The sequence below is a fragment of the Micropterus salmoides genome, unplaced genomic scaffold (assembly GCF_014851395.1).
Source record: "Micropterus salmoides isolate LMB-PRFRI ecotype aquatic unplaced genomic scaffold, ASM1485139v1 Ms_hic_scaffold_5, whole genome shotgun sequence".
Taxonomy (NCBI): Eukaryota; Metazoa; Chordata; class Actinopteri; order Centrarchiformes; family Centrarchidae; genus Micropterus; species Micropterus salmoides.
Genome location: NW_024044237.1, coordinates 25,845,413 through 25,856,496, shown reverse-complemented (window position 1 = coordinate 25,856,496; position 11,084 = coordinate 25,845,413). Strand labels below are relative to the sequence as shown.

Sequence of the window (11,084 nt, the reverse complement as noted above, 5' to 3'; positions counted from 1 at the left end):
TTACTCTCTCTCTCTCCAGCACTCTGTTTTTGGCTTTGTGTGTTTGTTCGTGGGAATCAGCTGATCGCTAATTGGCAATAAAACGGCAGCTTCCAGCATCGAAGCTCAGATCAGCCAGCTAAACTTTGAAAAAATATGTAGTCGGATTGTAATTTCATGTAGCTCTTCTCCAGCGCTCTGTTATGGCTTTTGTTACATGGGCAGAAATGCCCGTTACCTTCCTGAGACAAACAGCTTATAAATATTTCTATATTATCTTCCTCTGGAGATCATAAATGTCTTTAAAAATGTCATAACAATCCATCGGATAGTTGTTGAGTATTTCAGTCTGAACCAAAGTCAGATTTAATAATCATAATCAAAAGAGCTTTATTGCCCAGTTATATTTTACACTACGAGGTGGATGTAAAGTAAAGTGGTGGACTGACACCACTAACAGACCAACTTTGCCATTCATAGAATTGTACCACTATCATAGTTAGAAAGTATACTGAGGGCTCTATTTTTAATGCAGTGCAACGTTAACCAAAGCAGCTTTCTGACAGTTTGCTTCTACCTAACCTTGAAATTTGCTTTGTTGTTTAGTATTTTGGTATCCAACAAATGTCTCAAAACCAAGTTTGTTTCTTGTCACCCTCACTCCTTTGCCGATTTGTCATAGGGCATCGAATAAATTTGTTAATGCTTGTCATCTCCCAACCATTCATCAGGGACGCTGGCAGTCACTCACAGTGGGGGCTGACAGAAGGTCACTCTATAATGAACATCATACTAAATGGAGTGCTATATTCATGTTGCTTGTTCATTTGAATGGCCAGAATAACTTATATCTAAGTTATTGAGCAACCCAGCAACTGCACTGTCAACAGCAGGAACTAATGCTTGAAAACTGAAGAAGACAGAGAGACAGTGCCTGGACGAGAGCGAGATGAGACTCACAACCAATTCATTCATATAATTTTAATAATGCAGTTTAATTATCCAGTGAGGAAAAGAAGTTTCATAGAGGAGACAAGCATTTATATTACGTGGATCTATCTGTCTGTTTGTCACTGTTCAGAGCTCCAGTCTGCGATGTAGATATTGCAATTCACCGATAAACCACAGGACTGTAGAGTAGCATTAGGCTCCATGAAGTGTTCAAAGGAATTTTAGCCTATATCATGTTGACACTGATTCCATATTCATGCTCTCACTCATGAGCTCTATCGCTTGACATTGACCATCATGACCATTCTGCCCTACTCTCAAACCATTAGATGCATTTAACTCACCATCAAGAAAGCAGAAAAAGAGTCTGAATGTGTATTTAAATTAATTAATAAATATAAATAATTCTTACAGTATCTACTATCCACAGATGTATGATAAATCTGCAGCCTTAGATTGGAAGTACCACATTAGGGGCTTAGCCCAAACCTAGTGAGGTCCGGGAGCATGCTCCTCTGGGAGATTTTTTTTCACATTTACGGCAGCAATATGCACTATTGTTAAAGCCATTTGAGATCATTGAATACCTAAAAATCTGTACATTATATTATTAAATCATTGTGTAGAGCCTACATCCTATTTGTATCTAATTGTTCTCCAGCTGTCTTTTCAACGTTGTGAATCCATAACACAACAAATGCCTCCTGCCACCTAAAAAGACACAATAATTGTCTGACGTTACTATTTGTAAGTTACATACATAGGTAGGGTAGGAACTTGATGTATACAGCATTACTAATCTTGAAACCTATTTTTGTTATACTTTGCTGGGGTTGGCAGAAGGAATGTTTAGTTGATAAATCAGCTACATTTAATCTATATTAATCCATGTCATATTAAAATCGGTTGCTTTAATAGCAAATCAAAGATTCCCAACATGCCAAGTAAATCTAATCTTTAATTGTTAGAATAAAATACTTTTAGTCTCATATGCTAAAAACTCCAAGAAGCCTGTGTCACGTGTTATTATTAAACCTGGATACCTTTTTCAGAAGTGCTGTAATAAATAAACGATTAATTAAATATAATATTACTGTTATGACGACAATGAATACACCTTTTTTGTAGTTTGCCACTGTGGGCTCAGACTTATAACTACATGGCTGATATTTGTGTGACATTTCATATTAGTCGCAATGTGATATGATTGGAGTGATTTAATTCATTAACTTTGCCTATTACTTTTAATGCATTATTACTTGGTATCAGAAGGAAACACTCTCTTACTTTATTATGTTTTTCTAATTTACATCGTCATATTTCTCTATTTCCACCATGATGTTTGAAGCTTCGGAAACAATCAGTCACATGATATTCTTCATTTGACACAAGTTCTACCAGCGAGCTAATCGCAGCGAACATTCTAGCTAGCTAGCGATACATGTTAAGCTAATCTCACCAACTCACAGCTACAGCTGCAGATTCACACACCTGAAACAACACCTGTCTGCGGTTCGTTGGCTGCTGCTGCTGCTCCACTTCTGTGGATGGCGGCTGAGGATTAATCCTTGTGAAAACAATTGTTATAAGTTAGTTAGCTAGCTAACTAGCTTACTAAATTGGTTGACACGAGTGAATGGACACACACAAAAACGTATGACAATGTTAGGGCGGACCTATAGATTGTGATATTTCCCCAGTAATTGAGTGTGTGCTGCATTGATTTGCTGCTTCAGTAAGAGAGACTGAGGGGATATAAAGCAAAGTTGAAGATATTTTAAATCCTAAAAGATTCTGGGCTTTTGAGAAAACATTTGGGACTGAGGTCCAAGAAGCCACCCCTCTGCACCACCATTGAGTGGGGCGTGTGTTCAACACAAGCAAGTACAGCCTCAGAGAGCTGCATAAAGGGCTTTAGACTTTGTTTTGTTATGTTTTTTTAGACTGTGAGAAATGGTTTCTATCAGTGCACGAGCAGTGATGATATAGGCATAACAGCAGTCAATTTCATGTTAAGAAGAAATGTTAGAAAGAAAGTTCAGAAAAACATCAAATGGTTAAGTGATTGGATGAGAGTGAGAGGTAATATGCTTCATATAGATCAGGACGAGACCAGTGAGGCAGGAAATGCCCTTTGATTGTATATTCTGTGATAACCAATCAGATGCATCTGATGTTCTGACCTATGAGGATCATCTCACCTCCTCCTTCACTCACTGAAATACCAACATGTTTCCAAATAAAAGACAGTGTCATGATGATCCTGTTATGGGTTACACTACTTGTTCTTCATCAAGGAAGTGCTATACAATCATGTTTTTTTATTTAAGTGTCTGCATGCAAATTAGATGGTTCATGTGATTATTCTGTTGTGTTCCCATTTTTTACATTATACAATTTGTTATTTACAAATTTGTTTAATTTATTGAATGTTTTTATTTCATTCAGATATGTTGGTTCCAGTGAACACAGTTCAACTTGGTGAACCTGCGACCTTCACATGTGTTTTGCCTGACGAGGGGTTGAACCGTGAACAACTTTGGTGGTACAAGCAGAGTGCTGGGAATACTCTAAAATTAATATTGAAACTGCTGAAAAATACAAACCCTGAGTATGGACCAGACTTTTCTGATTGGAAGTAAAAGAATACAAGAATATTAGCAATCTCACCATTTTGAGGACAATTGAAAAAGATGAGGGAATGTTTCACTGTGCAGTCGTGGAGTGGTTTAAGGTTACTTGGAGTGGCACCTATTTATCATTAAAAGGTAATTATTTGATCTGTTCCTTGTAATATTTTAGAATCACTTTAACCACTTAACAGTTCACTGTGTTGATGCTAATTACCAATGTTTGTGATAAATAACTTGACTTAGTGTCAGATTTCCAAATTTGCTGTACAATGTATCTTAAAATTTAAAAATAAAATCTTAAATTTTATGTGAGGTACAATACGCTCAGGATTTACCTTTTATACTTATAGAACACTTATTTTTACAGTATCATACAAAATCCTTGTATGTTATGCTCACATTACATTTGAACTCCAAACTATTGTTAAAGCATTTTTAAGATTCATGTGTGTGCAGATCCCAAACTTTTAACACAGTTTTGTATTATGCAGGCAAAACTCAGAAGACATCAAACTATACTGTCATTCATGGGCCGACAGTATCTGATCCAGTCCGTCCAGGAGACTCTGTGACTCTCAAGTGTTCAGTCCTCTCTGAATCTGAGAATGAGACGTGTCCAGGAGATCACAGTGTGTACTGGTTCAGAGCCGGATCAGATAAATCTGGGAAAATCCACAAAATCCATGATTTCTGCCGTCAGCTGTCTGTCCCGTCTGGCTGTCGGCTCTCGTGCTAAATCATACGTGTGTGCTCCTTCAGTTGTCCAAATGTCACTTCTCTTCCTACTTCTAATAAACCAGAAGACTACTTGGAGACTGTATATTACTAATAATATTAGTCCCCTTCTTCTTCTTTGTACGTATTCAATGTAGTGACTGCATGTACACTACTGGAATGACACAAGCAGAAGAAGAACGCCGTGATGACGAAACGCGCTCTGTAGCTCTGTTCGTTCATTGACGGCTACAGTAGAAACATGACGACAAAATACAGCGACCTCCACAGCATTGTAAGGTAATAAAGACATAATGGTTTATTATGTAAGGTCTTTACACACCACTGAAACATAGTTATGAAACTTATTTTGCCTTTCTGTCAATAGAGCATTAGAAATATTACACACTTGACCTTTAATTGATCGATTTTTATGCATTGAAAAAGATGAATGCAGCCATTTGCAGTGATTCAAAAGGGTTCTCTGATCTCACAGTGCTCCACATTATATATCTGAGAGAGAACATTCTACAGCTGTACCATATTCACTGCAGTAACTGTAGCAAAAACCTGAGCAAAGGGGTTTATTCATTTGTGATTGAGTAATTGACCCTTTGCTAAACCACGCTGGCCAATCACAGCAAGCTTGCCAATCACAGCAAAGACAGCTGGCCAATCACAGAAATGTCTAGGACTCTCTCTAACTGAGGTCTGACAAATTCATGGCTGCACTCCATTGTCTCTAATGCAAAAGGCATCGTTTTGTAGCTTTTTTTTTTTGCTGTATTTTTCCAAGATATGGTGAAACACTCTTCCTGGCGCACTTGTAATAGTTAGGTACTATTTATTCACTTTCTAACACCTAAAATAAATCCAGAAAAGTGTAGGCTGTGGATTGTTCCTAATGTAATGTTAGTTAGCTAACACTAGCTAACCTACTACTGAATGTAACGTTATAAAGGCCTTATAGTTGGGTAACGTGGTGGTTCACTTTAACTCTGTGATTGGTAGGCTTTAGCTTCTATCTTTATTTTTTCCACATCAGTTTGACATCCTGAATACAACCTTCAAATGCACAATGCAACTGCAAAACTATCTGCTTCTTTCTGAGATAACTTTTTCCAAAACTTATAACTTAATATTTCTCCAGGGTGTGAAGTAATAGACAGTGGCAGCACCATGATAAAAGTCCGACAGGTCCCACAGTTTGTTGGACTTAGCAACAGTAACTAAGGTGGGCATGGCTTAGTGAAGGGTCAATTGGGTTTTGGATTCCACCAACGTTGTCCCTTGTTGTCCCCTATTTGATATTCATGGACAGAATCTCAAGGCACAGCTGAGGTGAGGGAAAGTGTCCAGTTTAGGAACCTCAGTGTATTTCCTGCTTTTTGCAAATGTTGTGGTTTTGTTGGCTTAATCAAAACGTACTGGGGCGGTTTGCAGCCGAGTGAAGCGGTTGGGATGATGGTCAGCATCTGAGGCCATGGTTCTCTGCCGGAAAATGGTGGATTGGTGGGAGTGAGTTGCTGCTCCAAGTGCAAGAGTTTAAGTATCTTGGGATCTTGACGGGAACCCATGGGGGGGGTGGAAAAGAAGCCGAGAGGGTGAGTTGTGATAGAGAGAGACTGAGTGCATCTCTGCACACTGATTTCAATAGCAGATATATTATAACATCCCTTGGTATCAATCTTAATATTTTCCTGAAAACATGTTTTAAGTTATGATATAGCATCACTGGCACATGCTCGTGCCTGTCGTCGCCGGGCCTCCAAGGGGTGTGGCTCCCGCCGGCAGGCGTCCCTTATTTTTCTGTATTGAAGGTGGCAACCCTAGCCGATGTGCTAGTAGGTAGGGTTAGCCTCCTTTATGTTACTGGGACTTGGCAAATGGTAGCGTTTCATACAGATGCTGAAGTGGCAGAGCCATATTGCCAAACAAAACCTTATGTTCAGTGGTGATCGTTTCTGATATTCAATGCCAGCTCTTGAGAGACTTGTTAAGGTACGGTTAAGTCAACTAAAACTACTTGGTAAAATTTATAAAAATGTGTTGATGTCAATTATGATTAAACCCCTGCACACCTAAAGTTGAGCCACACATTTGTTTTCACTTATGTTCTTTAATTAGACCTCTTCTCAGAACTTTGTGGACGTGTACAAACTGCACTTGACATATTCTCGCCTTCTGTTCATTTTTTCTCACCTGTGCCATACAACATTCAATCTGAAATTTTTACCCTTATAGGGCATCAGCACGTATGTGTAGTGTAGTGTGTGTGTGTGTGTGTGTGTGTGTGTGTGGTAGAAAGAAAGAGAGACAGAACAACAGCAGTGCTGTTTATGTGCAGAGTTGTGTGTGAAATTGGAATCATTTACCATAGATGAATCTCACAAAGAATATTATATGGTTTTCAAAAAAGTAGGCTACACAGAATAGACGTGCAAGGAACCGCGAGATGCGTGCAATTCTCGGCGAGTCTGCGGACATGCAGAACTCTGTACAAGACCGATGAATAGCAGAGCAGAGAGACAAGGGTCAACACTAAGCATCAGTTTAGCTGGAAAAGCTCTGCAGCTTCTCAAGATTAAAGCAGAGCTACAGTGTGTAACAACGAAAAATGTCACCAACCTACTGTTAATCACTATCAAATCTCTGTCATAAACTACAACTCAACATCAAGTTTCAACAGATCCACACATATCACCTTAACTTTTAGGTTACACCACAATCACAAAATAAATTGGATAGGACAAACATTTCATTTGAAGTGCATTACGACAAATCACCATGTTCTGTAAAATTCAAATTAAAAAAATAAAATAATTAAAAAAGTATTATGATGTTTGGGCCTTTAAAGATATTGTTGTTGTTACTACGGTTTTGCAGACATTAAACAAGATATTCAATCTATCTCAATTTCTTAACTACTTGCATCCTGAATGACTGGAAAATAAACAAATCATGGAAACAAAAAATTGTGCCATTATAAAAACAAAGAAAGTGAACATGATGCTAAAACATTTTTAGTTTTATATTAATTATTTTAATGTAATTTTGTATTTTAAGGAAGGAAATAACGCATACACACATCAATTTGTACAATTATTTTTGCATTGCTTTGACACATAGGAAACATTAACAGCCTTAAAACTGCATGTCAGACAAAAGAACTCTTTCTCTTTGAAGTTAAATCTTCCAAAAACCCTGTTTGAGTGCTAGCATTATTTATTATACTTAAAGTAAGAATTATAACTATGTTATGTACATTGTTATTAAAACTATTAAATGTGGATATTTTTCAAAAAGTCATACAATGATTGCAAACAGACTGGACAAAGAAATGTGTCAAAATGATACATTTAACATTTAACAAGGTTATTTAAAATATTGCCACCAATATCAGATGTGAAATTGATGTGAAGTACTGTATATTTCCCCACATATCCAGTGGATTGTTAATCCAAAAAATAAGGCCTGACATCATTGTAGATTGTCTCTCCCTCTGATGCTTTTACATTGCTTCTCTCTGCTCTGCCAGTTTTCCTCTTGGTAAAGGTTGGTGCAGAATAAGCCAATGGTTCCTCATCTCTCTGAGGAAATATATGGAAATATGTTATGGGATGGCAAATGTTAATGTTTAACAACTTGTTTATATGTTGAGAGAAAAATATGCCACTAATGTTTTCAGTATCATCTTTCTTTTATATACCCTACCTGTAGACTTTGCTGATCTCCACTGGCTCTTGCAGCATTTGTTCGCAGAGCACTGGCAGCTGTTATAAAATAAAAACGGAGATTAAAGTTGCTATACGTTCATTTACACAAATCAGTAATGTAAATCAAATCAAAATACTGTTTGATAGATTGATGTATGAGAAACTTCACTTACCGTTGCAACAACCAGAAGGTGTTTTCTTGATGATATAAATCAGAAAGACAATAACAATCAGACTTATAGCCAAAGCTGCACACAACAAAAACAGAACTGTTTTGGCCTTCTGCAAATCCTTCATGCTGAGTGCTGAAACAAAATGAAAAGGTGAAAATAATGAAAGTTATCTATAATTTTTATAATGTGACAATGCATAAGGAACAAATGTGTTGGTTTACTTTTATCTAGTAGTAAACTCCAGTATTGCTTAGTTTCGCTTAGTTTTATAATTATACAGGATCTTGTTTTTCTTGTCTGTCTCATTTAACACATCAAACTCAAAGGCAAAAATTCTTCCCAAGAATTCAGGCAAGTTTTAGAAATAAGCCTGAACCAAAAAATATGATCTTGATGGATTTTTACCAGATTAAAATGTATGATTATTAATGATATATATATACAAACGTTCTGCTGTTACCTTCAGTGTCCAGTTTTGTTCCATTTCCAAATAATATCTCTCCACATGTGGCCACAGCACAGTAATACGTCCCAGTATCAGAGGAGCTGATGTTCTTAGAGAAGTTGTAGATACATTTCTGAGGAGATCGAGCCTCAGGACTCTTCTCACATTCATCACCACTGTTTCTATGAGTGTAAATGATACTGGGATGAGACTCTGATCCGACTCTGAACCAGTACACACTGTGTTCTTGACATGTTTTGTTCTCAGAGTGAGAGAGGACTGAACACTGCAGAGTCTCTGAGTCTCCTGGATGGACTGGATCAGATGGAGGGACTTGAATGATGGCAGTGATATCAGGTTCTGGTCCTGGGAAATAAACGTGAACACGAACATGCTTTACTTACTTTCATGAAAATATATACATAAACACTTTTATATAAATTATGGAAACTTGACCTATCTTTATTCATACATGTATGAAAATAAACTATAAAACTTGCACTCATACAGGGTGTTTACCATTAATTCTTAGAAAGGTTGCTTTCATAAATGTCATGTCAAGTCGGTTTACTTTTATACAGTAGTAAACTCCAGTATCGCTTAGGCTTGTTTTAGTAATATGGAGAAGAAAGGTTCCAGGCTCTTGTTTTGCTGTTATACGAGGAGTCTCATTAACACCATCATAATCAAAGGAAAATGTTCCTCCCAAGAATTCAGGAAAGTTTCCAGAAACAAGTCTGAACCAAAATAAGGATGCTTTGTACAGGGTTGAGTTCGGACGGGTACATGTCAAAGTTACATCTTCTCCAACAGCCTTTGTCACAAAGTTCTGATCGTCTCTGCATCCTAAAAATAAAAATAAATACAGCACAGATTGACAGCAGATATAGGTTTATATATGCCTTGTGCTAAACTGATGCAAGAAGACGACAGTACACTTTAAATAGATATGGGAAAAATATGACTATATACTTACGCCCAACTGTAAACATCAGCAGCGAATAAAGTACAATCAGCATTTTCTGGTTAATCGACTTGTGATTGCTGTTAAAATAGATGGTATTAGAGGATGATTTGCCTTAATGTAATCATATCAAGTGGGAGGGAACAATTTCAGAGCAATCTGATTGGCCTCATTATGTTGGCACGTCACTGTTCTACCACAGTGGAAATAATTTCAACTATGTTTCCAACCTAGACACATGAAACAACACTAACATCAAGCTTTTGTTTCATGGTGGGGTTACAGTATACAATTGACATTGAAACTGAAAGAGATGATTTGATCTTGATGTGAACAACAGTAATCCAAAACAATGTGGTTAATTTTTCTTTATATTTTCAAATTATGTGGAAGGACTTGATACTCATTATCATGGTCCCGCTGTATTTTCGCATGCATACATTGTATACACACCGTAACTGACATGTCATTTCATCTTGTAAGGATCATGAATTAAGAGAATTTCCCTTAACAGAAGACAGGAAGACAATATGACACAGCACAGCAAGTTTATGTGTTGTACATCGTGTTACTATTGTGCTACCGTATATGTTGGGGTTGTAGCCTGGTTTGTGATATGTTTTTAGGATTCGTGGGTCTTTGTCCAACATAATTTAATAAGTAATGTCATTGTTTTCAAACTCAAAAATCAAATCAAAAGTAGTACAAAGTACAAAAACATCTTGTCAAAAAAAAGCATGTGTTCAGTGGTGAACATTTCAAATGTTCAATGCCAGTTTTTTGTTAAGGTATGGCTACTAAAACTAAATGGTGAAGGTTAGAAATAAAGTATGGTGATGGCAAATTAACTATGAATAAAGCCCCTGCACACCTAGTTGAGTCAGACATTTGTTTTCACTAATGTTGTTTAATTAGACCCCTTCTCAGAACTGTGTGGGCGTGTACAAACTGCATTTGATGGACATATTAGCTGTGTTTGAAACGGAAGAAAGGTGCCTCAGAAAGCATCACTTTTGAGTGAAGGCATCTCTGTTAACATTGGTTTTGATCAGCCTTCTAGAGCAGCACGTGCGGCAACGTGTGACATCAGCACGCCGTCTTATGTCTCTTCTGGCTAGCCGCTAGCATTAGCTAACTAGCTATTGAAAAGGCAAATGGCTAACGGACGACTCAGAAATCATACTTAACTAACTTGGTTGGTTACAGTCATGGGCTAATATCATAGTTCAGTGTTTAGTTCTTGCTAACCTTTCAAAAATCAAAGCGAGAAAACTACTAAAAACTTTTAAAAACGTATATTTGCAGAAAGATTTGGCTTGTTTGTCTGCCATCTTGAAAATTTTTTGCTGCCTTCGTAACCGGCCATTACGGGAGCAGTTTGAAGACATCTTACAACACAAAAAGAGGTCATTTGAGCTGTGTGGAACAGCTCTTAATGCCTCGTTTCGATCACAGCCATCCTCACACTTCTGTTCATTTGAGTGGCGGTCCATTGTACTTTTACGAATT

General features: G+C 37.3%; 1 protein-coding gene and 1 pseudogene across 1 annotated transcript; one reads left to right on the top strand and one right to left on the bottom strand.

Annotated features, from left to right (window-relative positions):
- LOC119888427 overlaps positions 1 to 5,510 on the top strand; it is a 15,428-nt pseudogene extending 9,918 nt beyond the window's left edge.
- Positions 5,511 to 7,371: 1,861 nt separating this feature from the next.
- On the bottom strand, positions 7,372 to 10,225 carry LOC119888426. The gene is made up of 6 exons (XM_038698981.1): positions 10,159 to 10,225; positions 9,131 to 9,457; positions 8,627 to 8,977; positions 8,167 to 8,298; positions 7,992 to 8,050; positions 7,372 to 7,867 (listed from the first exon to the last, which is right to left on the bottom strand). The coding sequence occupies exons 1-6, from the start codon at positions 10,223 to 10,225 to the stop codon at positions 7,733 to 7,735; spliced, it is 1,071 nt and encodes a 356-aa protein (XP_038554909.1). The 3' UTR covers positions 7,372 to 7,732.
- Positions 10,226 to 11,084: the final 859 nt, after the last annotated feature.

Coding starts and splice junctions, on each gene's coding strand:
- LOC119888426 (XM_038698981.1), bottom strand. CDS start 10,225: ATGTTGGACAAAGACCCACGAATCCTAAAAACATATCACAAACCAGGC. Junction 8,051..8,166: donor ACCTTCTGGTTGTTGCAACG/GTAAGTGAAGTT, acceptor ATTTTATAACAG/CTGCCAGTGCTCTGCGAACA. Junction 7,868..7,991: donor GAGATCAGCAAAGTCTACAG/GTAGGGTATATA, acceptor ATATTTCCTCAG/AGAGATGAGGAACCATTGGC.